The following is a 25574-nucleotide window of genomic DNA, read 5'->3' as shown; positions in this document are numbered from 1 at the left end:
ACATCTTATTTTACTACCCTTCTATACAACTTTACAGTAAGTCAGTGTGGGATACTATTTGTTACTTATTTCATTTTGATGTGATTTTGACTTATCAGATGTTATTATTAAAATCGGCACTTTCATACATTTTGGGGCTCATAATCTAAAGAGAAAAATGTCCAAAAACCGGCCTAAGTCGGCACTTGGACGAACATTGTTGAAATACGTCCAAGTGCCAATAATAAAAATGGGTTTTGGACGTATTTCTTAACGACCTAGGCCTTCATAGTGCTGCTGAATGACCATAGCTAAATGGGGTGTTTCAGGAGGAGTGTCGAGGGTGGAAGTTGGGCAGGACGTGGGCCGGCTTAGACTTAGTTTTACTGCATGTATAACCGAAAGTTATACTGCACCAGGATCGACGGAATTTGGACGTTGTTACTTAGACCATTTAAAACTTGGTCTAAGTCACAAAAAAAAACACCTAAAGTGACCAGATAAGCACTGCAAACACATAATACAAACCCCCACACACTACCCCAGTGATCACCGACCCCCCCCTACCCCAATAAAAATATTAATCTCAACTTGAAAATTGTGCCTCCAGAACATCACCTGGCAGCCTGGCATAGGAAAGCCTAGTTGTGTTGCACAGAGGCGCCTTAAGCTGTCTTGGGGGAGGGTTAGGGACCCATGGAGAGGAGAACCCATGCCCATAAGCCCCTGTAATCACTGCATTGATATTGAAACATGTGCACTCTTCTATACATCCCCCAAAACCCTTTTGTACTGACATACAAGTGGCTCCTGCAGCTATAAGGGCTATTGAGGTGGTAGAAAGTGGGTCTAGGGGATTATGGAGGTGGTTTGGGGCTCACCATGACCTAGAAGGGGAGCTGTAGTGAGATGATATGGCACCCTTTTTGTGAAGTTCACAGCAGTGCCCTGTAAGGTACCCCACTATTTAGGTGCCATGTCTGGGTGTTCAGGCCATCACTTTGCAGACCCCTCCCACGTCCAACAGGACTTGTTCTAGGTGTTTTTGACTTGGACAAAAAGTTGGACGAAAATGTGGTATAAACATGGATGATTTAGCGGCTTGGCCGATCAGATTGGTAGGACGTATACTTAGACGATTTTCGAAACGGGAAAAAATTTGGACGTATTTTTCGAAAATGTGTCTTATGCTGTTTTTCACTTTGGACGACTTATGACTTGGATGAAAACAGACTTAGACATTCCTCTCGATTATGCCCCTCTTTGTGTCTAGATGAGTGTTACTTATTTAATGTTCTATTATCACTAGCTTGGAAAATACTTCTAGGCTCATGGAAAAATCTATCCCAAATTTTTCATTTAAAATGGTGGAACTTAGTATGTTTGACTTACCGGTTTCAGGCTTATTTAGCGTAACCAGTAACAAGATTTCACCAATTTCAACTGAAAAGGAAATCACTAAAATTTTATTTGAAGTCATAGTCCTTTTGATTTTGCATCATCTCAGATTTTCCTTAAATTGAGATTCCTGCTGTATGTCTTTTGACTCTTGGTAATTAACTTACTATCCTGCTGTATGTCTTTTGACTCTTGGTAATTAACTTACTATGTTGTATTGTCTTGTTTGCTTAATCACTATTTTCTAAACATTGTACTCGTAATAACAATTTACTTGTATTTACATTATAAAATCTTCAAACAATGACTTAAAAAATATTAACGACTGGGTAATAGTCAAAGCAAAAGAAATTGTTCCTGAAGGTCCGTGATACACAAAATGACTGATAGAGGAACAAACAATAATGCTTCAAATACCTTTTAAATTCGAGTGGTGCTCAGAATCCAAGATGGATGAAAAAACTCGATGTGGGGACAAGCCCCTAAAGAGCTTTTTACAGATCTATCATTGCACCATAGTAAAGTAAAAGGTGATTCAAAGTACTTATTGAAGATACTTATATCTGTCTGTATTCCATATAGTGAAAAAGATTGTTATTGTCCAAGTTTTAAATAGCTTCAAAAGTGAACATTCAAAAAAGACTTAGCTTAAAAGTTCAGACAGCGTTTGTCCAGCTAGGTTCTGATGCGTTTCGCCACCCTGGCTTCCTCAGAGAACCCGCTCAGCTGCTTATGAACTCCAATTCAATACGTGTACAGAATATTTTTTTCATTTCCTGTGACCAGGAAATTAAAAAAAATATATATATTCCTTCGGATCAGGACACGTATTGAATTGGAGTTCATAAGCAGCTGAGCGGGTTCTCTGAGGAAGCCAGGGCGGCGAAACACGTCAGAACCTAGCTGGACAAACGCTGTCTGAACTTTTAAGCTAAGTCTTTTTTGAATGTTCACTTTTGAAGCTATTTAAAACTTGGACAATAACAATCTTTTTCACTATATGGAATACAGACAGATATAAGTATCTTCAATAAGTACTTTGAATCACCTTTTACTTTACTATGGTGCAATGATAGATTCTGTAAGAAGCTCTTTAGGGGCTTGTCCCCACATCGAGTTTTTTCATCCATCTTGGATTCTGAGCACCACTCGAATTTAAAAGGTATTTGAAGCATTATTGTTTGTTCCTCTTTCAGTCATTTTGTGTTAAAAAAATATTATGCAATAGAACAACTTAATTTATTAAAATTGTATATTCCAAAATGAACATGCCAAAGTGGATTACAATAAAATCACAAAACTTATTAAATGTTATGATTTATTGAAATTTGGTAAGCAGATACAGTAAAACCTTGGTTTGCGAGCATAATTCATTCCAAAACCATGTTTGTAATCTAAAACAAATCGTATATCAAAGCAAATTTCCTCATAAGAAATAATGGAAACTCAAGACGATTCGTTCCACAACCAAAAAACTAATACAGAATACTGTATGCACTCATATTGCAAGAGATTGCTTATATATCAAGTTAAAATTTAATAAAATGTTTTGCTTGTCTTGCAAATCAAGTTACTTGCAATCCAAGGTTTTACTGTACTTATTAAAACAAACAGATTTTTACCACTTTATAAAATTTCAAATACTGAACTCCATTCTGAATCTAACACTATTTTATAAACACTTTTTATTAAATCATCACCTTTTTTAGGGCGAGAGGAGATTTTCAAAAGGCTTATTTTGTGGGCACATTTAGTGCCATTTTTCCCCCTCAAAAAAAAAAGTCTTATAATACCATGATCTTTGCAACACCTCAGTAACTGTACTTTATCTACATTTGAATTCTAGATGCAAGTGAGTTGGTACATCAGTCAATACATTTGAGTAAAAAAATGGTGTGGTATTCTAACACCTTCAAAATATACATATTTAAAAAAAAAAAAAAAAAAAAAAGTACTGTAAGAGAAAAATGTATATATAATAAAATAGATTTGCATGTTATATTACTGATGCTTATTCTTAAAAAGCAAGTACAGTATCTTAAATATACTGACCAGTTTAGAAAGCTCAGAAGACCAGGTGTTGGTTGTGATGATTCTCTCTTTTGGAACCCAGTGTTCGTACACTGCAGAGAGAGCTCTGACTGCCTTCTGCCCCTCAGGGGTCTCATCCCCACCAATCAACACCCTATCTGGGTTCTTCAGGTCTTTGACAGCCGTTCCTTCTGCTAGGAATTCTGGATTAGACAGCACCTATTAGTCAAAGAGAAGGCTAAATTAGGTATTAACATAAGAATATAATAATAGCGCTTACTCAGTCAGACCAATTGTCCATCTAGCCCAGTGGTCTCAAACTCAAACCCTTTGCAGGGCCACATTTTGGATTTGTAGGTACTTACCTCATGCAAAGTTGTCATTAATAAGACATTAACTATTTTTTCTGCGGCCCTCCAAGTACCTAAAAATCCAAAATGTGGATTATCTGAAATTATCAGAAGCAATTAAGGAAATATTTATAAACTATAGTTTATATGTCTTTCCTTAATTGCTTCTGATAATTTCAGCTATACACAGCTGAAAGCAGTGCAACATGCAGAAAGTGAAAAATTATCAAAGTATCAACTGCAAGAGATAAGATTTAGGACCAACTATTTTGAAGCCCTCAGTATTATAAAGAATGATTCTTTATGGAAAACTTGTGCCTTAAAGAGTCCGGTAGTCATGTCCGCAACCGCCTTCAGCTCTCACCTCCTCCAGCACCAGAAACACGCACAAGCTGCACTGGCTCCAATAGTTACCTTACGTTCTGGAACGTTGCCCGCCTCACTGCTGTAACCTCACGCAAACGCTTTCTTGCGTCTCTGTACGTGATTGTGAGTTGGAGTGGAGAGGACAAGATTGTGAGGTGGAGTGGAAAGAACAATCACATACAGATGCAGGAAAAAGTTTGTGTGAGTTTACAGCAGTGAGGCAGACAACATTCCAGAACGCAACCGCCGGACACATAAGGCACATGTTTTCCATAAAGAATCATTCTTTATAATACTGAGGGCCTCAAAAGGGCCGCAAGTTTTGAGACCACTGATCTAGCCCAATATCCAGTCATCATAATGTCACAAGCACCTGGCAAAAACCAAAATAGCAGCAGCATTCCAGCAGCGCTATTTATTGATATTATCAGCTCAATCTCATTTCATTAGATTTCTACCTAGCCAGGGCATCAGTTACAGGAAAAGCAGTTACTTACCTGTAACAGGTGTTATCCAGGGACAGTAGACAGATATTCTCACAGATGGGTGATGTCATCCACAGAGCCTAGAATGGACAGTGCAAAAGTATACCATCATCAACTTCCTTCAGAAGTCTCAAGACTACCCGAACCGCACATATGCGAGTGCCTACCTGCCCGATGTTGGCTCAAGGGACCATTAGTTCAGTAAAAAAGCTCAGAAGCCAACTAGGGGAGGTGGGAGGGTTAAGAGAATATCTGCCTGCTGTCCCTGGATAGCATCTGTTACTGTTTTATCTCAGGACAAGCAGGAAGCATATTCTCACAGATAGGATTCCCTAGATACTTCTAAAGGGATGGAGGAAGTTGGCACTTACGTATAAAATACATTTTGGAGAACTGCTTGGCCAAACCGATTGTCCCATTTGGAACAAGTCTCCAGACAGTAATGGGACATGAAAGTATGCATTGAGGACTAGGTTGCAGCCTTACAGATGTCCTCAATAGGAGGAGAACAGAGAAAAGCAACTGAGGTTGCCATTGCTCTACATTTGTGAGCTGTGACACGACCTTCCAACGGTAGCCCAGCCCGAGCATAGCAGGAGATGCAATCTGATAATCATGTAGAAATAGTTCTCTTGGTAACCAGAGTTCCAAGCCTGTCAGTATCAAACGAGAGGAATAGCCGAGTAGAGGTTCTACGAGGCTTTGTTCAAACTAGGTAATAAGCCAAAGCACGTTTACAATCTAAAATATGAAGTGCAGCTTCACCCGGATGGGAATATGGTCTTGAAAAGAAGACAGGCAGAACTATAGACTGGCTAAGGTGAAACTCTGAAATGACACTGACTATATTATGTTCTAATTTACAGGGGTTCTGCTATTATGTTAAAATTTGAGGGGGGAAGCGAGAGGAGCTCCTCCAGACCAAAAGGAGGTCTTGTTAGATGGGTTCTGGAAGCTGGAGGGAAGGGGGTGGGATTGGAAGGGGAAGGGGTTGGTTGGGACAAAAATCTTGACAGTGTTAGGAGGGGTATTGAGGGAATGGTTTAGGTGGTTCCTTTTTTCTTTCTGGGGATTTAGTTTTTCTCTCACGCACTCGTCTGGCCTGCCTGCACCTTCGGGTACACTTTTGAGCAGCCAGGGGTATCCTTGCTCTGGGAGGGAAGGAGGATCATAGGTTGGGAGGGCCCCACATCTATGTTTTTTCAAATTTATCCATTACCCATTACCTAATGCCTTTCAGATATATTTATTGGAATGTTGATGGGGTAACCTCGACGGTCAAATGGCAAAAAATACAAGCCCTGAATCGACAGAAAGCAGACATCGCTTTATTGCAGGGGACACACCTGTCAACATCTGAGCAAGCCAAATTTCAAAGGTGGTGGGTGGGACACCTTTTGGGAGCCTCCACGACACAACATAAGGCAGATGTCCCGATTTTGATTCACAAGGGGATTTCCTTCACAGTGCAGCGCCAATGGGTTGACCCGGGAGGATGCTACATTATAACGCACGTGGTTCTGAATCAGGAGCTGTGTAATGTATTTGCGCCTAACACATATGAAAAGAAAATTTTACACCTCTCTGATTTCAATGTTAAGTCAACATCCTGATACTCCTATTTTAATTATGTACACGATCCTTCTATAGACAAATACCACCCTCAATTCAACGATCAGGTTCAGCTTAGAGGCATCTCATTACTCTGTTCTGCTTTGGAAGTCATAGACATTTGGAGGACCTTACATTCGTGTTAGATAAATTTTAACCACCTTTCCCCTGTTGTTCACCTTATCCTTGGACTCCTTGATCCAGGATATCCAAAATAATGAATCCATCCGAGGAATCTGGATTGGAGTAGCTGAATTTAAAATCTTGGCAGTCGCAGACAACCTCTTAGTACACCTTTCAGATCCGGTTCAATCTTTATCTGGCCCGATGACCACCTTTCAGGAGTACAGGGATTATTCAGTTATTTTGAGTTAAACTTAAAACAAGTCCTTGGCTCTTCCCACTTCCCCGCAGATGAGGGACTCCTGGCCTGATCCCTTCCCACTACAATGGACCTCCAGTTCATTCCATTACCTTGGCATTGTTCTTACCAGAACAATGTCCACTTTATACCGCAGCAATATAGATCTTCTGCTTCGTTATATGGAAGACCAATTGGCCTGCTGGTCCCCATTACCCATATCATTATATAGTAGAGTACAGCTGTTCAGCAGAACATAAGAGTTGCCGCTGCTGGGTCAGACCAGCGGTCCATCATGCCCAGCAGTTCGCCCACGCGGCAATCCCCTTGGTCAAAGACCACCGCCCTAACCGAAACTAGCCCCACCAGTGTACATCCTTTGCTAAATGGCTTTACGTTTTACAGCTTTTACCAATATGACTGTTGAAAAAAAAAAAAAAAATCAATCAGCTAAGATATCCCATTTTTGTTGGAAAGAGAAGAAACTGAAGGTGGCACTTAAATATATGGTAGGATCCTGAAACTGGGGAGGCTTGGGACCAAGTTTTATTTAAAATTTGATAAAATGCTTATAAATATTTCTAAGTGATTTACAATTAAAAGAACCAGGGTAAAAAAACACTTAAATCATATCAAACCAAAACAAGACAGGAACAAAAAGGAAAGTAACATTAAATAGGTAAACACGTAAGGGAGGGTTGAATGGTAGCCTAAAAAGGCTGGTTATAACTGTGGAAATATTATTTTACAAATCTAATGTTAGTCTCTAACTTCAGCTCTCAACTGTCATTAAAAAGGAAACTTTTGAGAGAACTTTTGAATTTATCTAATCGTATTTCCATGTTTGCATTGCGGTTACGAAGAAAATTTCAGCTCTTCTTGTATTAATGATTTTCTAAGAGATTTTGATCAGCAGATCTTAGCATCCTTAAGGGAGCATAAGGGATGAGTAGTTTATCAAGAAAAATTGGTTGTTTTGACTGACAGATTTTGAATGTTAAAAGTGCCAGTTTGAAAGTAATTCTATGCGGGATTGGTAACCTGTGTGCACTTTTCAGAAAGGGGGAAACACAATCTAATTTTTTTGAGTTCGTTATAATTTTTATTGCTGTATTTTGTATTATTTGCAAACGCCTTATTTCTTTTGAGGTAGATTTTTATAAAGCGAATTGCAGTAATCCAATTTTGTGATAATCAGGGAATGAATTAGTATATTTAAAGCCGTTGGGTCTAGTACAGGGGTAGGCAACTCCAGTCCTCGAGGGCCAGAATCCAGTCGGGTTTTCAGGATTTCCCCAAAGAATATGCAGGAGATCTATTTGCATGCACTGCTTTCAATGCATATTCATTGGGGAAAACCTGGATTCCGGTACTCGAGGACCAGAGTTGCCCACCCCTGGTCTAGTACCTTTGTTAGGGAGTTAATCATTCTAAGTTTGAAAAAGCTTATGACTGAACTGATCTGGTCGTGGTAAGTTAGTTTCTGATCAAGTACCACGCCTAGGATTTTAACTGAGGTGACTGATTGTAGAATGTTTGTTATTTATCTGAATTGGTGATTTTCCAAGACCTTCCTTCCATGGGATCAGCATCGTTTTTGTTTTGTTGATGTTAAGTGCTAACATATTGTCACCTAACCAGCGGCTAATTTGTTCTAGTTTTGAGTTTAAATTTGAAATATCATTGGGGTTCTCAGTGTCTATTGAGTAGAGCAGTGGTTTCCAATCCTGTCCTGGAGGACCACCAGGCCAATCAGGTTTTCAGTATAGCCCTAATGAATATGCATGGAGCAGATTTACATGCCTCTCACTTCCATTATATGCAAATCTCTCTCATGCATATTCATTAGGGCTAGCCTGAAAACCCGATTGGCCTAGTAGTCCTCCAGGACAGGGTGGGAACCACTGGAGTAGAGGATTTGTATGTTGTCAGTATATGCGTACAGTGACAGACCAATTGATTGACCAAATGTTATCAGGGGTGAAAGAAAAATATTGAAAAAGGAGTGGTGAAAGTATTGATCCTTGTGGAATGCCGAAAGTATGTGGGAGATAGTTTGAACTATTGAAGATCACTTTGGACTGATGATCTGTAAAGTAAGATTGAATCCAACTCAAAACCTGATCTGAAATTCCGATTGAGGCAAGCCTATCAAGTAATAGTGAATAATCTATCATATCAATGATCTAAAGATAAGCATGACAGATTTATGATGTTCCAGAAAGTACAGTATGTTCAATGTTAGGCCTATCATTGAGTGTTCTGTTGAATGGTCGGTTCTGAAGCCTGTTTGGTTAGGATGTAATACTTGAGTTTTTTCAAGTCTGTGATTTGGTTAAAAAATACTTTGTTATCTTTGCAAGAAATGGGAGATTTGCAATAGGCCGATAATCTGATTCAAGTTTATAATTTTCATGCTTAATGAGATTTCTGGGGGACTAGTTCTCTGATAGACAGGATTATACCCCTAAGAAATTGGAAGGGGCACCTGTTTACTCCTTGGAATATCTTATCTCTGATCCAGGTACCACAGGTTCAACTTCCTATCTATCTAAAGTGCAGTTTGCTTCTCTGTTCACTACGGGCGATTTGGTCTTTTCTTCTGGGTGCATGCGTGGAAATCTCCAGATTACTAGATATCTAAACTAAACTAAACTAAACCTTAAGTTTGTATACCGCATCATCTCCACAGAAGTAGAGCTCGGCATGGTTTACAGGAATTGGTATAGAAAGGAACTACAATGAAAAGTAGAAGGACTTAGAAAGAGAAGTTTAGAGGGACTTAGTATATCGATGAGGGAGGGGTCATTGCATTTTAGAGAAAAGCTAAGTTTTCAAATGTTTTCGGAAGAGTTGGAGGGAGGTCAGGCTCCGAAGCGGGGTAGTAAAGCTGTTCCAGAGTTCGGTGATCCTGAAGAAGAGGAAAGTCCCTAATTTTCCTGCATGGGATATGCCTTTTAAAGAGGGGAAGGATAGTTTGAATTTTTGAGTGGATCTGATGGTGTTGGGATTATAGTTTCAACCTGAATTGGACAATGCTGCAAAGTGAGCCGGAAGACCTCATACTTATCCTGCTTGATAAGTATGAGGCCTTCCGGCTCCCCTTGCAGGGCCAATATCATTTTTGAGGAAGGTCGGCATGTTGGGGAAAAAAAGTGATTTTTTCGGTATGGACTACCAATGCTGCCCCCTCTTTTTGGGCATGAAGGAACTGACTCCATACTTTTATGCTTTTGGAGCAGAGAGCAACATATACAAGCTGTAAATATGAGACAATTTCTTCAAATTTGGGATGCTTGTATCCAATCATTATCCCCCAGAGTGATGTTTTAAATTCAGTCTCTAAACATAGCATAATGCAGGTGAGGACAAGCTGGGATGGTGGGTGTGCAGGAAGCAGTGTGGGGGGTATTTTTTTCTTCTCTGTACCCTCTAGGTTTCCAGTTCTGTACCCTCTTTCCGTAGTTGGAATGCATCTATCTTGGAAAACTATAACAGGAGTCAGTCTTTTGAGCTTAATTCATTACTGTTGTTGGCATGCTGGGGTTGGGGGGAAGGGAGATGGGGTTTATAATTGTTATTTGAAATGAGGATTTCTTAATGTTTCATTATTGTGATTGTGGTTGTGTAATATGATCCAATAATTTGTTGGAAAGTTCAATAAAAATGTTTTAACAATAAAAAGAAATATATCACTACCCTAATGCATTCCTGGGCATGTGCAGATTTATTTTGACCTATATCTAAACCCTGCAGCTTTCCCTATGACATGGACATAATCATGTCTTTCACGTGTGACCCTCCTGGTAAGTTACCTCCACATGGGCTAGATTCACTAATCCCGAATTCCGTGTCCGATCCGTTCCCGATTGCATGCAGGCCGACAAATTCACAAAAGACCTGTATGCAAATGGGGACGATCATTGACACGCCCTCCACCCACAGCACAGATCGCTAGAGAGCGATCCTCAAGCATGTGCAGACCCTGACAGTAGTGACAGGAGAAGCAGCCTCCTGTCTGCTGTCAGGGCTTTTGCTGGCTTTTCTTTTTTCTTCATTTTTTTTAATAGGCTGCAAAATATCAGGCCTATTAAAAAAAAAAAAAAAAAAAAAAGCCTCCTGACCGGCACAGCCCACCCCCCGACCCAACACCCCCGTACTTAAAAGTTAGGAGCAGGAGGCGTACTCAGTCCCTCCTGCTCCATAGGCCTCCCTCCTGCGACCGGCACAGCCCATCCCCTGACTGGCCAGACTCCATTCGTACCTCCAAGTTGGGAGCAGGAGGGGTACTCAGTCCTTCTTGCTCCATAGGCATTCCCCCCCTGACCAGCCCAGCCTGGCCCACCCCCGGCCCGTACCTCCAAGTTGAGAGTAGGAGGGGTGTTCAGCCCCTCCTGCTCCTCCCGACTCCAGCTGTGTGTCTGCCTGGGCCTTAGGCTCCACCCCGGTGCATCATGTGATGCACAGGGAGGAGCCCAAGACCCTAATTGGCTCAGGCGCCTCGGGATCCTCCCCCCCTTGGGAGGGGCATGAGGCACCTGAGCCAACTTGGAGGTATGGGTGGTGTCGGGCCGGGCCGCTCAGTGGGTGAGTTGGTTGGTGCGGGCAGGGAGGGCAGTGTCGGGTGGTGGCAGGAGGGAGTGGGCATCCCTCCTGCTATTTGTGGGTCACCGGGGGGATCGCATTTGTCGGGGGGGGGGGGGGCCCTCGGCCGTTTTGACAGGTCTGCCTGTCTTTTCTTTTTTTTTTATGTGTAACACACAAAATCTGTGCCAGGGAAAAAAAAAAGAAAAAGACAGGTAGGCCTGTCAAAAAAAACCTGCAGACTTGTTTGACAATAGTAAAACCTGATTCAAAATAGCCAAGCAATTGTTAGTGAATCAATTGCTTGGCTATTTTTGCATGGGGTTTTACTAATTTGCATGGGTGGATCGGGATTGGATCGCTACAAGGGTTAGTGAATCGGGTCAGAGGGAAATCGGTTCGCAAAGGGCTCGCAAACTAATCAGTACACAATCTGTTTGCTTAGTGAATCTAGCCCTATATGTCTTCTCAACTTTATTGTCTGTCTGAGATTAGTTTAGTCTGTTTCTTCCCATTGTTACTCTTTCCCTTTCTACCACAATGGCTTTTGCACTCTTCTTCCTCTTGATACTGACTTTCCCCAAACTCTCCCTTCACCCCAAACCAATGGGCTCCTCAACACAACATCATTTACTTTTTAAAACCATTACCCCACCCTCTCTTTTGTCTACCACCCTCTTCTCTGCCCTAAAACTTCAACACTTGCTCCCTCTAATTCAGCCATCTCCATTCTCCCTGGGAGTATTTTGCCTGTGATGTAGCAGGCCCTCCCTTACCCATATCTTCTTGCTCCTTCCTGTGCTCTCTGCTGGGATATCAACCTCAACCCTGGTCTTCCCAACCAACTCCCACCCTATTCATGCAGAACATACCGCAATGTCACCAATCTTATTTGTCCCCCTCTTCCCTGCCCTCCTCATGTGCCCTGTGGAATGCCCACTGTCTTCAATAAGCTTGCCTACATCCATTACTTTCATCTTTTGATCTTGCCATATGCTCACACTGACTGAGATCTGAATCTGCCTGGATGATTCTACTTTGGCTGCTGCCCTGAGTCAGATGCTACCTGTTCTCCCTTACCCCTCACCCAGCTGGTCGTGGAGGTGGCGTTGGGTCACTGTTCTCACCCTTTATTTTGTACTATAACTTTCAGGCTTTAAGCAACCTCTTCTGCAATTTAGCACAGAGCATGCAAAAAATGTCCCAGTGTTTAGGACCTAGGCACTGGATACACCAGCTGTGTGGGTCTGTGCCAGAAATGGTTCTCTGACATTGAACACAGCACTTAAACCTACTTAAAACCTTGGACAGAAAGGAAAACTGCCAATAAGAGGTCAAAGGACTCAATGGTCCAGAGGGATCAATTGAAAAATTTACTAAAGAGTTGATAACCCCCCCACTTGAGGCTGGCTGAAAAAGGCCCATAGGCCCAAAGTTAAAAATCAAATCAAAAATTGAAAATGTTTATATCAGATGAAAGGGAAATAGAGAAAAAAAAGAAACATGACTAAAATTTGGGAAGGCACAAAAAAACACATAAGATATACATATATATACATAGAAAAAAACAAAGACACACTTAAAACTCCAAGAGTACCTTCTCTGCTCCACGGAAAACAAAGAACTAATAGCCCTACGAGCCAAAGGCAGACAGGAAGACACCCGTGCATGCACGATACAGACAGCTGTGAGACTTAAGTTTTTTAAAAATAGCGACAGTACACATTTGCACTGTCTGTACCAGGATGACATCACCCACATGTGAGAATATGCTGCCTACTTGTCCTTGGATCATGGATGTTCTTCACACAGGTGAAATTATATTCTTTAAAAAATGAATGTAAATTTTTGTATTAGAAAACCAAGGGCTGTTTTACTAAGCTGTATTAGTAGATTAAAAATGTGGCTTTTAGTGAGCACAGCTACTTCCTACATTAAAAGCTCAGAAATTTAGGAGTTGTGATATAAGCCGAGACTGCCCTTTGTGGTTAACGTATAGTAGCACCTCCCTGTTAACATGGAATACAATTAGCTACACCTCTGGATGCATAGCTTACTTCAGGGGTGCCCAATAGGTCGATCGCGATCAACCGGTAGATCGCTAAGGCAAAGTGAGTCGATTGCAGAGCCCATCCCGGGTTCCATGATAGACTCGCGTTACCTTCATAATCTACCAGCCGATCAGCCTTCCTCTCCCCAACTGCCTGGTGAAGACAGCTTCCCTCCCTCACTGCCTTCTTGCCCACAAGTGAACTGAACTCAGGCTGTGGGGCTCTAGCACTGCGTGCGCTGGCTTCCCTTCTCCGAAACAGGAAGTTATGTCATTCCTGTTTCAGAAGAGAAGGGAAGCCAGTGTGCGCAGTTTTAGAGCACCTCGGCCTGGGTTCAGTTCCTCTAACACTGCGTACTAGGAAACAGTAATGATGCACTTTGCAAGCTCCGGTTTCGGAGCACGACTCTTGGTAGCTGGCTGCAGACGCGTACTGTGCGGCCACAGCGGCATGTATCTGGACTGCCAAAGGAGCAGGGGCAGGATGCGGCAGCCCTGCTCTGAGCGTTGCCTTCTCTCCCTATGGAAAGTTTCCGTTCGTGCCCGCACCCGAGGAGTGCACTGCCGAACATAAATGGGCGAGTGCCACTCTCCCCACCAACTTTTCTGTCACCCTCTCCCACTCCAGCATCCCCAGAGCCAGAGAAGGCAAGTGGCTGCGTCCCGTTTCTTCACTGGGGCTTCTCCAGAAGACAGGGCAAGTGTCAACTTGGCCACTAGCAGGCAAGTCTGAGAGGTCCAAACCGGACTTTGTAATGTGTGGGGTGATGTCGCCCTTTACCTCCAGCCTGGCTACCAAACACGGAGGCAGCAGCAGAAATATCATGGGCTTCTGAGAGAAGGGAAGGAAAAGAGAAACCAAACCATGGAAGGGAGAGAGAAGGGAAGGAGACAGATGTCAGAACAGGGGTAAGGAAGGAGAGAAAATGTCAGATAATGGAGGGGGAGAGAGGGAAAGATAGAAGAGAAGGAGAGCAGAAAGATGCCAGGGCATGAGGGGAGGGAAGGAAAATTAAGGAGACAGATGCCAGACCAGAGAGAAAGGAAGGAGAGGAGATGCCAGAGCAGGGTGGGGGAGGAAGAGATAGAAGAGAAGGAAAGGAGAGAGATGCCAGGCCATGGGATTGAGTAGGAAGGAAAGGAGGCATGAAGAGAGAAAAAAAGAAAGGGAGGCAGGGAGAAAAAGTTGGGGGAGGGAATGAGGTCTGGAGGAGAGGAAATATACAGGCTGAAAGAAGGGAAGAAATATTGGATGCACAGTCAGAAGAAGAAAGTGCAACCAGAGACTCATGAAATCACCAAACAACAAAGGTAGGAAAAATGATTTTATTTTCAATTTAGTGATCAAAATGTGTCCGTTTTGAGAATTTATATCTGCTGTCTATATGTTGCACTATGGCCCCCTTTTACTAAACCACAATAGCGGTTTTTAGCGTAGGGAGCCTATGAGCATTGCGAGTAGTGCGGGGCATTTAGCGCAGCTCCCAGCGCTAAAAACTGCTATTGTGGTTTAGTAAAAAGAAGGGGGGGTATATTTGTCTATTTTTGTATGGTTGTTACTGAGGTGACAGTGCATAGAGTCATCTGCTTTGATCTCTTTGAAAAAACCCCGAAATATAAATGATAATTAACATTTTCTCTGCGAACAGTGTGCTTTGTGGGGTTTTTAAAAAAATTTTATTGTTGCTAGATCATTTTGACTTGGTCATTTTAAAAATAGCTCGCAAGCCCAAAAAAAAGTGTGGGCACCCCTGGCTTACTTTATGTTATTGGTTGTATTAACATAGCAGTATTTGCTACCTTATGTTAAGACACAGCTGCCATTTTAAAGTGCAGGGAATGCTCCCTTCAAAGAGTTAATGCAGAGGTTTCACATTTAAAGTGCCTTAAAAAAAACTTTGGTTGTTTTCACATCTTAGGTGCAAAGCCTTTTAGTGTAAGTTATTAAAAAAGGTTCAAAGAAGAGTGACCAGGATGATAAAGGGGATCAACTCCTCTCATATGAGGAAAGGCTAAAGAGGTCAGGACTCTTCAGCTTGGAAGAGAGACCACTGAGGGGAGAAATGATTCAAGTCTACAAAATCCTGAGTGATGTAGAACTGGTACAAGGGAAAGCACAGTTACTTACCGTAACAGGTGTTATCCAGGGACAGCAGGCAGATATTCTTAACACATGGGTGACGTCACCGACGGAGCCCTCGGTACGGACCTTTTTAACTAGAAGTTTCTAGTTGGCCGCACCGCGCGTGCGCGAGTGCCTTCCCGCCCGACGGAGGAGTGCGTGGTCCCCAGTTAGTATAAGCCAGCTAAGAAGCCAACCCGGGGAGGTGGGTGGGACGTAAGAATATCTGCCTGCTGTCCCTGGATAACACCTGTTACGGTAAGTAACTGTGCTTTATCCCAGGACAAGCAGGCAGCATATTCTTAACACATGGGTGACCTCCAAGCTAACAAAGAGGGAGGTGGGATGGTTGGCCATTAGGAAAATAAATTTTGTAACACAGATTGGCCGAAGTGTCCATCCCGTCTGGAGAATGCATCCAGACAGTAGTGAGTAGTGAATGTGTGAACTGAGGACCAAGTGGCCGCCTTGCAGATTTCCTCGATGGGCGTGGAGCGGAGGAAAGCTACAGAAGCAGCCATAGCTCGGACCCTGTGGGCCGTGACAGTTCCTTCCAGTGAGAGACCGGCCCGAGCGTAGCAGAAAGCAATACAGGCAGCAAGCCAATTGGAAAGTGTCCGTTTGGAGACAGGACGACCCAAACGGTTGGGATCGAAAGACAAAAATAGCTGAGGGGATGTCCGGTGAGCTCTGGTACGATCAAGATAGTAAGCAAGGGCACGCTTACAATCCAGCGTGTGCAACGCCTGTTCCCCAGGATGCGAGTGAGGCTTAGGGAAGAAGACGGGCAGCACAATGGACTGGTTAAGGTGAAAAGCCGAGACCACCTTGGGAAGGAATTTAGGGTGGGTACGCAGAACAACCTTGTCATGGTGAAAAACAGTGAAAGGTGGGTCGGCAACCAGTGCATGCAGTTCGCTAACCCTCCTGGCAGAGGTGATGGCAATTAGGAAAAGCACCTTCCAGGTAAGAAGCCTGAGCGAAGTTGTGGCAAGAGGCTCAAACGGAGGTTTCATGAGGGCTGAGAGAACCACATTCAGGTCCCAGACGACAGGAGGAGGCTTGAGAGGCGGTTTGATATTGAAGAGCCCTCTCATAAATCTGGAAACCAGAGGATGAGCCGTGAGGGGTTTTCCGAGAATAGGCTCATGAAACGCAGTGATGGCACTGAGGTGGACTCTGATGGAGGTAGTTTTGAGGCCAGCATTGGACAGTGAGAGCAAATATTCCAAGACAGTTTCCACCGCTAAGGAGGTGGGTTCCTGATGATGCCGGAGACACCACGAGGAGAATCTGGTCCACTTCTGATGGTAACATTGGAGAGTGGCCGGTTTCCTGGAGGCGTCCAAAATGAGGCGGACCGGTTGAGATAGATTCTCCGGAGAGGTCAGCCCGAGAGAAACCAAGCTGTCAGGTGGAGCGAAGACAGATTGGGATGCAGTAGAGACTGATGCTGCTGCGTAAGTAGAGTAGGAAACACAGGAAGTAGAATGGGTTCCCTGGAGCTGAGTTGGAGCAGGAGTGAGAACCAGTGTTGGCGAGGCCACCGAGGTGCGATAAGAATCATGGTGGCGTGATCCTTGCGGAGTTTGGACAAGGTCCGCAACATCAGAGGAAGTGGAGGGAAGGCATACAGGAACCGATCCCTCCAATCGAGCAGGAATGCATCCGGAGCCAGACGGTGAGGAGAGAAGAGTCTGGAACAGAATTGGGGCAGCTGATGATTGTGAGGTGCTGCAAAGAGGTCCACCTGCGGAGTGCCCCATCGAGCAAAGATGGATAGCAGAGTCGGAGGGTCCAACGTCCACTCGTGAGGTTGAAGGATGCGGCTGAGATTGTCGGCCAGAGAGTTCCGTTCGCCCTGGATATAGACCGCCCTGAGAAAGAGATTGCGGTCCGTGGCCCAGGTCCAGATGCGCAGAGCCTCCAAACAAAGGGGGCGAGATCCGGTGCCGCCTTGCTTGTTTATGTAGTACATGGCGACTTGATTGTCTGTGCACAGGAGGAGGACTTGAGGGCAGAGAAGATGTTGGAAAGCCTTGAGGGCGTAGAACATGGCTCTGAGTTCCAGGAAATTGATGTGATGACGACGCTCCTGTGGGGTCCAAAGTCCCTGGGTGCGTAGATCTCCCAGGTGAGCTCCCCACGCGTAGGGGGACGCATCTGTGGTGATGATCATAGAGTGGGGGGGCAGATGAAAAAGTAGACCCCTGGAAAGATTTGAGGAGTTCAACCACCATTTGAGAGATTGCTGAAGAGATGATGTCACAGAGATGGGATGAGAAAGAAGATCCGTAGTCTGTGACCATTGGGTGGCGAGAGTCCACTGAGGCGTACGAAGGTGGAGACGTGCCAGAGGAAGGACATGCACCGTCGAGGCCATGTGACCCAGGAGGACCATCATCTGTCGGGCAGGAATGGAGGGATGCATGAGCACCTGACGGCAGAGATGGAGGAGGGTCCGCTGGCGATCGGAGGGGAGAAAAGCCCTCATGAGCGTGGTGTCCAGAACTGCTCCAATGAATTGAAGTCGCTGGGTGGGAAGCAGATGCGACTTGGGGTAGTTGATCTCGAACCCCAGGAGGTGGAGGAGAGAGATGGTGTGATGAGTAGCTTGTAGCGCGAGTTGAGAAGAAGGTGCTTTCACCAACCAATCGTCCAAGTAGGGGAACACCTGGAGGTTGTGAGACCTGAGGAAGGCCGCTACCACTATAAGGCACTTGGTGAAGACCCTGGGTGAGGAGGCGAGGCCGAACGGTAGCACCTTGTACTGATAGTGGTGGTGCAGTACCTGGAACCGCAGGTAGCGGCGAGAACTCTGATTGATGGAGATGTGAGTGTAGGCCTCTTTGAGGTCCAGGGAACATAGCCAGTCGTGTTGAGAGAGAAGAGGGTAAAGCGTGGCAAGGGAGAGCATTCTGAACTTCTCCTTGACCAGACACTTGTTGAGGTCCCTGAGATCGAGAATGGGACGGAGGTCTCCCGTCTTTTTGGGAACCAGGAAGTAGCGGGAGTAGAATCCCTGACCCCTTTGATCTGGAGGTACTTCTTCGATGGCATTGAGGAGGAGGAGGGATTGAACCTCCCTCAGGAGGAGGGGGGTTTGAGATGAGTGTGAAGCAGACTCAACGGGAAGGTTGTCTGGTGGAAGAGTCTGGAAGTTGAGAGAGTAGCCGTGGCGGATGATGTTGAGGACCCACTGGTCCGACGTGATGACTTCCCAACGGCTGGAGAAAATGGTGAGACGACCCCCGATAGGCTGTGGAAGAGGCAGTGAGGGAGGATGACTGGCTATGCCCTGGAGAGAAGAGTCAAAAGGGCTGAGACTGTTTAGCAGGCTGAGGCGGCTTAGAGGGTTGAGTGGCCTGAGATCGAGCCTGGGCATGGTGCTGCTGTTGACGAGGTCGCCGAGATTGTTGGGGGGGCGGATTGAGTGGCCTGGCTGAGAACCTCCGCTGGTAAGATGATTGAGGCCGATAGGGTCGAGCAGGCGGAGCCTTCTTTTTTGGCTTGATCAAGGTGTCCCACCTGGTCTCATGGGCCGAGAGTTTCTGGGTGGTGGAATCCAGGGACTCTCCAAAGAGTTCATCCCCGAGACAGGGGGCGTTGGCCAAACGATCCTGGTGGTTGATGTCCAGGTCGGAGACTCTGAGCCAGGCTAGTCGACGCATGGCTACGGCCATGGCAGAGGCCCGAGAGGTGAGCTCGAAGGAGTCGTATATTGAGCGGACCATGTATTTTCGCATCTGGAGAAGACCAGAGATGTGTTGTTGGAATAGCGGGACCTTGCGCTCAGGAAGGTACTTCTGAAGGGTAGACAGTTGTTGGACCAAGTGTTTTAGGTAGAAAGAAAAATGGAAGGAATAGTTGTTTGCCCTGTTGGCCAGCATGGCATTTTGGTAAAGCCTCTTGCCAAATTTGTCCATGGTCTTACCTTCTCTGCCAGGAGGGGTAGAGGCATAGACACTGGAGCCCTGAGTCTTTTTCAAAGTGGATTCCACTAAAAGGGACTCATGGGGCAATTGAGATTTGTCAAATCCAGGTATAGGGATGACCCGGTAAAGGTTGTCCAGCTTACGGGGGGCTCCCGGTACCGTGAGGGGAGTTTCCAAGTTCTTGTAGAACGTTTCCCGTAGGATGTCATGTACGGGAAGCTTGAGGAACTCCTTAGGAGGTTGCTCAAAGTCTAAAGCCTCTAGAAAGGCTTGAGACTTTTTCGAGTCAGATTCTAGTGGAAGGGACAGGGCAGCAGACATTTCTCTCAGAAATTTAGTGAATGAGGACTGCTCTGGTTTAGAGGTGGCATCGGGTGCCGATGGTTCCTCATCAGATGAGGAGGGATCCTCCTCGGTACCGAGGGGAGTCTCCTCCCACAAATCAGGGTCTCTGACCTCTGGTGCATGTCGAGACACCGGGGTGGAGGGCGCGGTGTGGCGAGTCTTGGACAAAGACTTACCAGAGCGCACTGAAACGGTACCAGGGGAGGACGATCGGCATCGTTCTCGGTCCCGAGAAGAATGCCGTACCGCCTGGTGCTGAGGAGGATCCACAGTGGTCTGAGAATGAACCACCGGATCGGCGTGAAGTTGTTGGGCCGAAAGGATCGGCATAGAGGTGTTTACCGGTACCGAAGGAGTGGACACCGGGGGCTCGGTGCGGGGCTCGGGCCGGTCTGGTACCGGAAGGAGCGGTGCCAGGATAGAGGGTAACAGTTGTTCAAGTTGTTTCTTCAACTGTTCCTGAAGCTGAGCTTGTAGAATGACCGAGATACGGTCATCTAGGGGTGGCATCGGAACCGCTTTCTTTTTCTTCGGTTCCTTGGATGCCGCTCCACGCCCCGGCGATGAGGAGGCCGATGACGAGGCACTCACCGATATCGGGGCGGAGCGTTTGCGGGACCGGTGCGATGCCGGTAGGGACGGTGTCGCCACCGTAGCTGGAGGGCGCTCGAGGGAAGAGGAAGGCTTCTTAGCCGGCTTACCTGGCGCCAGCGGCGCCGATGCGGGGTCGGTCGGTGTCGAGGTCGACGGTGCCGATTTTTGAGGTACCGCCGTTGAAGGTGAGGAGTCCATCGCCGACTCGGTGCCGAAGAGAAGAGTTTGTTGGATTCTTCGGTTTTTAAGTGTTCGTTTTTGCAGAGTGGCACAGCGGGTGCAGGAGTCCGCCCGATGCTCCGGACCCAGACACTGCAAACACCAATTGTGTGGGTCAGATACGGAGATCGGGCGTGCACACCGCTGGCACTTCTTAAAACCGACCTGCGGGGGCATGAAGGGGAAGATAGCCTCCGCAAAATCGAAGTCCGAGGCCTGTATAATGGCAACAGGCCCCGCCGGGGCAAAAACGAAAGGAAAAGGAAAAAATGAAAGTTTTTTTTTTTTTTTTTTGCAAATCAAAGAAAAATAAACCCGAAGGTAAAGAGAGAAAAAATTAGGAAAAAAACGCGAGCGGGAAGGCGAAAAAGTGATTTCAACGGCCGTTGAAAAAATACACGCGTCTTCTTCGCTCCGCGGAAACGAAGAAACTGGGGACCACGCACTCCTCCGTCGGGCGGGAAGGCACTCGCGCACGCGCGGTGCGGCCAACTAGAAACTTCTAGTTAAAAAGGTCCGTACCGAGGGCTCCGTCGGTGACGTCACCCATGTGTTAAGAATATGCTGCCTGCTTGTCCTGGGATAATCAATTTTTTACTCCATCTAAAATTACAAAGATTAAGGGACACTTGATAAAGTTACAGGAAAATACTTTTAAAGCCAATAAGAAAAAATGTTTTCACTCAGAAAATAGTTAAGCTCTGGAACACATTGCCAGAGGATGTGGCAACAGCAGTTAACATAGCTAGGTTTTAAAAAGGTTTGGACAAGTTCCTGGGAGGAAAGTCCATAATCTGCTATAGAGAAAGATATGGTGGAAGCCAACGCTTGCTCTGGGATCTGTACTAGAGAATGACACGGTGAAAAAATTGGTCCCCGTCACCGCCCCGTCCCCGTCTCACCATCCCCGTCACCGCCCCGTCCCCGTCTCACCATCCCCGTCACCGCCCCGTCCCCGTCTCACCATCCCCGTTACCGCCCCGTCCCCGTCTCACCATCCTCTTCACCGCCCCGTCACCGCCACTGCCATCCCATTCACCGCCCCGTCACCGTCACTGCTGCATACATAAAAGCCTCAAACGGGTACGATTTTATATACTTTTCTAATATCTCCCCTATGTATCTGCCATTGCCCCCCCCTGTGTCCATATTCCATCCACATGGCATGTCCCCTTTTTGTCTCTGTCCCTATGCCCCAATGCACATAATTTCCCCTCTTTCTGTTACCTTCCTGTGTCCAGATTTCCCCTATCTTCCTCTTCCATACCAGTGTGTCTCTTCTTTTCAACCCCATCTAGCTTTTTTCCCTCTTTCTTCCCCCCCCCCTGCTTCTAGCATCTGGCTCACCTGCCTGTCCTTCCCTTTCTTTCCTGCTGTGGGTTTTTCTTTCCGTTTTCATCACCTTGGCCCAGAATCCTTTTCCCTTTCACTCCCTCCTTACAGTCTGAGCCGGGAACACTAGCGATCACACAGTCCTCGCAGCCCCCACCCGCCTGCCCAATCGATCCTAGTGTTTAGCCAGCTCTCTCCCTTCTCCTCACCTTAATTTGCAGGCTTTCTTTTTCAGCGACCTGCACGCTTTCCCAAAGAGCCGCACACGCGCGGCTGCTCAGTGTTCAATCTTCTGCTCTGCTGCAACTTCCTGTTTCCGGTTGCGTCAGAGCAGAAGATCGAAACTGAGCAGCAGCGGGTGCGCGGCTCTCTGATAGCGTGCGGGTCGCCGAAAAAGAAAATCTACAAACTAAGGTGAGGAGAAGGGAGAGAGCTGGCTAAACACTAGAATCGATTGGGCAGGCGGGTGTGAGCTGCGGGGACCGTGCGATCCTTCATGCCTCACTGTGGGGACAAGACCCATTCACCGCGGTGAATGGCCTTGTCCCCGTCGCCGCAGCGACTGCTAGTTTTCTTCCCCGTTTTCGGCGGTGACCCGCGGCTAAAATGCGGTGGCCGCGGGTAAACCGCCACCGTGTCATTCTCTAATCTGTACCACAGAATGTTGCTACATCCCCTACCCTCACTCCCTAGTGTCCATCAGGTTACCTGGAGGTTTAAGTTGGGTTTAGTGTTGGCATCAAATATACGGCGAATGCTTTCTGCTGCCCGGACTGGCACAGTGCTCTTTTCTGTGACAATCTTGTACCCATTTGAGTTTTGTACAATCCTTCTGGCGCAGGCTTCGATGTATTTGAGATCTGCAGCACGGCCTTTCCCCATTCCATATGTTTTCGTTGGGGTATTCACCTGGTGAAGAAAAAAAAAAAAAAAAAGATAATGAGCTAGTTTTGTGGTTTTTAAACATACTCTTCCCCCTCTCCCAATACTATATCCAACTACTCTTCTTCCATCACAGCTTCTAGATCCAGAATCTTGTTTCCCATACTTCAAGCATTGCCCTCTTTTCCCATCTGTGTATTCAGTGATTTACTTACCGAGGGCTTATACTCACCCAGGAGATTTGATCACCCTGCCCCATCACTTCTAGTTTAAAACCCTCTTCAATAGATTAGCCAGCCTGCCAGCAAAGACACTTCTTCCCTTCTTTGATAGATGCACACCATATCCCTGCTCAGCAGCTCTTGGAAAATCATCCCATGGTCCAGGAGCGTTTTGGAATTAGATACCGGCCTACCACAGCGAGACACAGCAGTTAGAACAAAAATGTGATCAGACAGCCTGAACGCATTATTCCTCTCCAAATAATGAAGCAAGACCTTCTGGACATCCAATTTGCATAAGATATAACCTTTGTTCTCCGAACCTGTTGAATGAAATGCAGGCAACCTAACCTCCAGAGTAATCTAAGGAAATACTTTTTTGCAGAAAGGGTGGTAGATGCGTGGAACAGTCTCCCGGAAGAGGTGGTGGAGACAAGAGACTGTGTCTGAATTCAAGAGGGCTTGGGATAGGCACGTGGGATCTCTCAGAGAAAGAGAATGGTTAATGCGGATGGGCAGACTAGATGGGCCATTTGGCCTTTATCTGCCATCATGTTTCTATGTTTCTTCGGGTTGACATGAAAAGCCAAGACCACTGTTGGCAAGAAGGAAGGTACAGTATGGAAGAAAACACCCGCATCCATAATATGGAGAAAGGGTTCCCTGCACAAAAGAGCCTTAAGCTCCGAACTACACCATGCTGAGACAACGGTGATCAGAAAAAAGTCTTTTATTGTTAGGAACAGAAGAGAAGCATCCTTCAGTGGTTCAAAAGGGGCCTCTCCAAGGATTCTACAAAGGGAAAGGAAGATGCAAGTGAGCACACAAACTAAGCACCCCTTCTCATAAGCCTAGTCACCTCAGGATAAGCAGTAAGCAAACTAGCACTTTTGCGCACTCGAAAACACGAAAGGCTTTCAACTTGAACTTTCAGGGAGGCCACTGCCAGACCTTTATCTAAACTCTCAAGAAGGAAAGCCAGGACTACCAAAATGGGAGCCTTCTCATGCTCCACCTGATCCCTAGCACACCATTGTTGGAAAGCCTACCAGGCTTTGGCATAAGAAGACATAGTAGAAGGTTTCTTCAAGCACAAATGAGTTGAGATAATTATTTCCAAATAACCACATTCAGCAAGGTTGAGCACTCAATATCCATGCCGTTAACACCAAAGCACAGAGGGTTCTCCATGGGCACTGATCCCTGATTGAGATGATATCGATGAAGAGGGAGCCGGGATCTTCGATCTTCTTCTTCCACTGAAGATGTATGAGATCAGCATTCCACGAGCAACGAGGCCAATCCGGAGCCACTTGAATCACCAGGCCAGAATGCCAGAACACCCGACCAACTAGAACACCAGGCCAGAACACCCGACCAACTAGAGGCCACGGAGGGAACACATACAGGAGCTCATGAACTAGCCAAGGCTACACCAAAGCATGGAAAGTGGGCGTAGCCCTGGGAATGTCTCTAGGAGAAAAAACCTGTATATCCCTGACAATACCTGTGGGAGGAATGAAGAGTACCATGATCCCATCTCGACATCCAGTGAAACATGTTCACAGGGAGCGACTGAAGGTGGCGCTTGGCAACATCTGTGTAGAGGTCATCCAGACCTATACCAACAAGAAGCTGGCCCTTGAAAAAAGATGTCCGCTTAAGATGATCCTTGAGGCAGCGTCCCCAGTCCAAAGATGGATCCAAAGAGTCTGGTGCACAGACAATGTACCAGTAGAAAATGTACACCAAGAACTCGAATGAAAACATAAAGGGTGCCTGGCCCTTAATCCACATCAACCATCACCAGCAGAGGACAGGCATGCACCTCCATAGAGGATGCATTGTGCAGGCCAGAATGACAGGCATGAGCCATAAAGGAAGCAGCCACCATCACTTGGCTACCTGAAGATGCCACTAGAAAAGAATGTTTTGTAACAAAATCCACCCTGCGATCCTGAGAATCCTTAAACCACACTCCCCCATCACTAGGGAGGGCTGTGCGCTAGATAACCAGTGCTACAGCGGGATCTACCTCAGGCTGTTCAAACCTGCCAAAAAATCAGGATCCAGGTGATAAAGCGTAGACATAGCTTTAGAAGGTTGGAAAGAGCTTTCCAGGTATTACATTGTTCTGAAACCAGACCAAGGAGCTGTGGACTAAATGGACAAAAAAAGGGCATAGGACAATGATCAGGGACTGAAGCCTGAGAAATGTAAGGTGGAGAATCCAAATGGAGCTCTTTCAGAACATCAAGAGGCAGACAGAGGCCTGCTTAAAAATCTGTGAAAAAGGGTCAGTACCCAAATCCAGATGCTCAGGGCAGTTGAAGAGACCAGTCTCAGCAAGGCATCAGCTGTATCCAAAATAAAAATAGTGGCAGGAGACAGAGGAATCATAATATCCTCATGGCAACTACTGCAATTGAGGTCTGGCATAGCCGGATGAGAGGGCTCCCAAACAGGAAGCTTCACCACAGGTACAACAGACTGGAAAAGCCCCGATGCGCCCACTGGCTGTGTCAAATGAGCGGCATCTGAGGAATACTCCTTTCAGAGGAGCCGAATAAAATCCAGCATCAAGGTCCACTCCACAATCATGGCAGGGCTCCGTTGAGGAAGGGACACCAACCATCAGACTCAAGGACAATCAATTTATTAAGAACATATAAATTGTAAAAACAAATAGCTAAAACATAAGGCAAGCTT

General features: G+C 45.8%; 1 protein-coding gene across 4 annotated transcripts in view; it reads right to left on the bottom strand.

The window, feature by feature from the left end:
- The window catches only part of UGDH (UDP-glucose 6-dehydrogenase), a 133216-nt gene that overhangs the window by 64768 nt on the left and 42874 nt on the right, over nt 1-25574 (bottom strand). For all 4 annotated transcript variants that reach the window (XM_033947352.1, XM_033947322.1, XM_033947341.1 and 1 more), the window contains 2 exons: nt 22471-22671; nt 3430-3627 (listed from right to left, as the gene is read on the bottom strand). In XM_033947352.1, the coding sequence (XP_033803243.1) occupies nt 3430-3627; nt 22471-22671 (399 nt within the window). The remainder of the gene's footprint in view (nt 1-3429; nt 3628-22470; nt 22672-25574) is intronic.

The sequence above is a fragment of the Geotrypetes seraphini genome, chromosome 1 (assembly GCF_902459505.1).
Source record: "Geotrypetes seraphini chromosome 1, aGeoSer1.1, whole genome shotgun sequence".
Classification (NCBI taxonomy): Eukaryota; Metazoa; Chordata; class Amphibia; order Gymnophiona; family Dermophiidae; genus Geotrypetes; species Geotrypetes seraphini.
The sequence above is the reverse complement of the archived record's forward strand: the minus strand, read 5'-3'. Positions and strand labels throughout refer to the sequence as shown.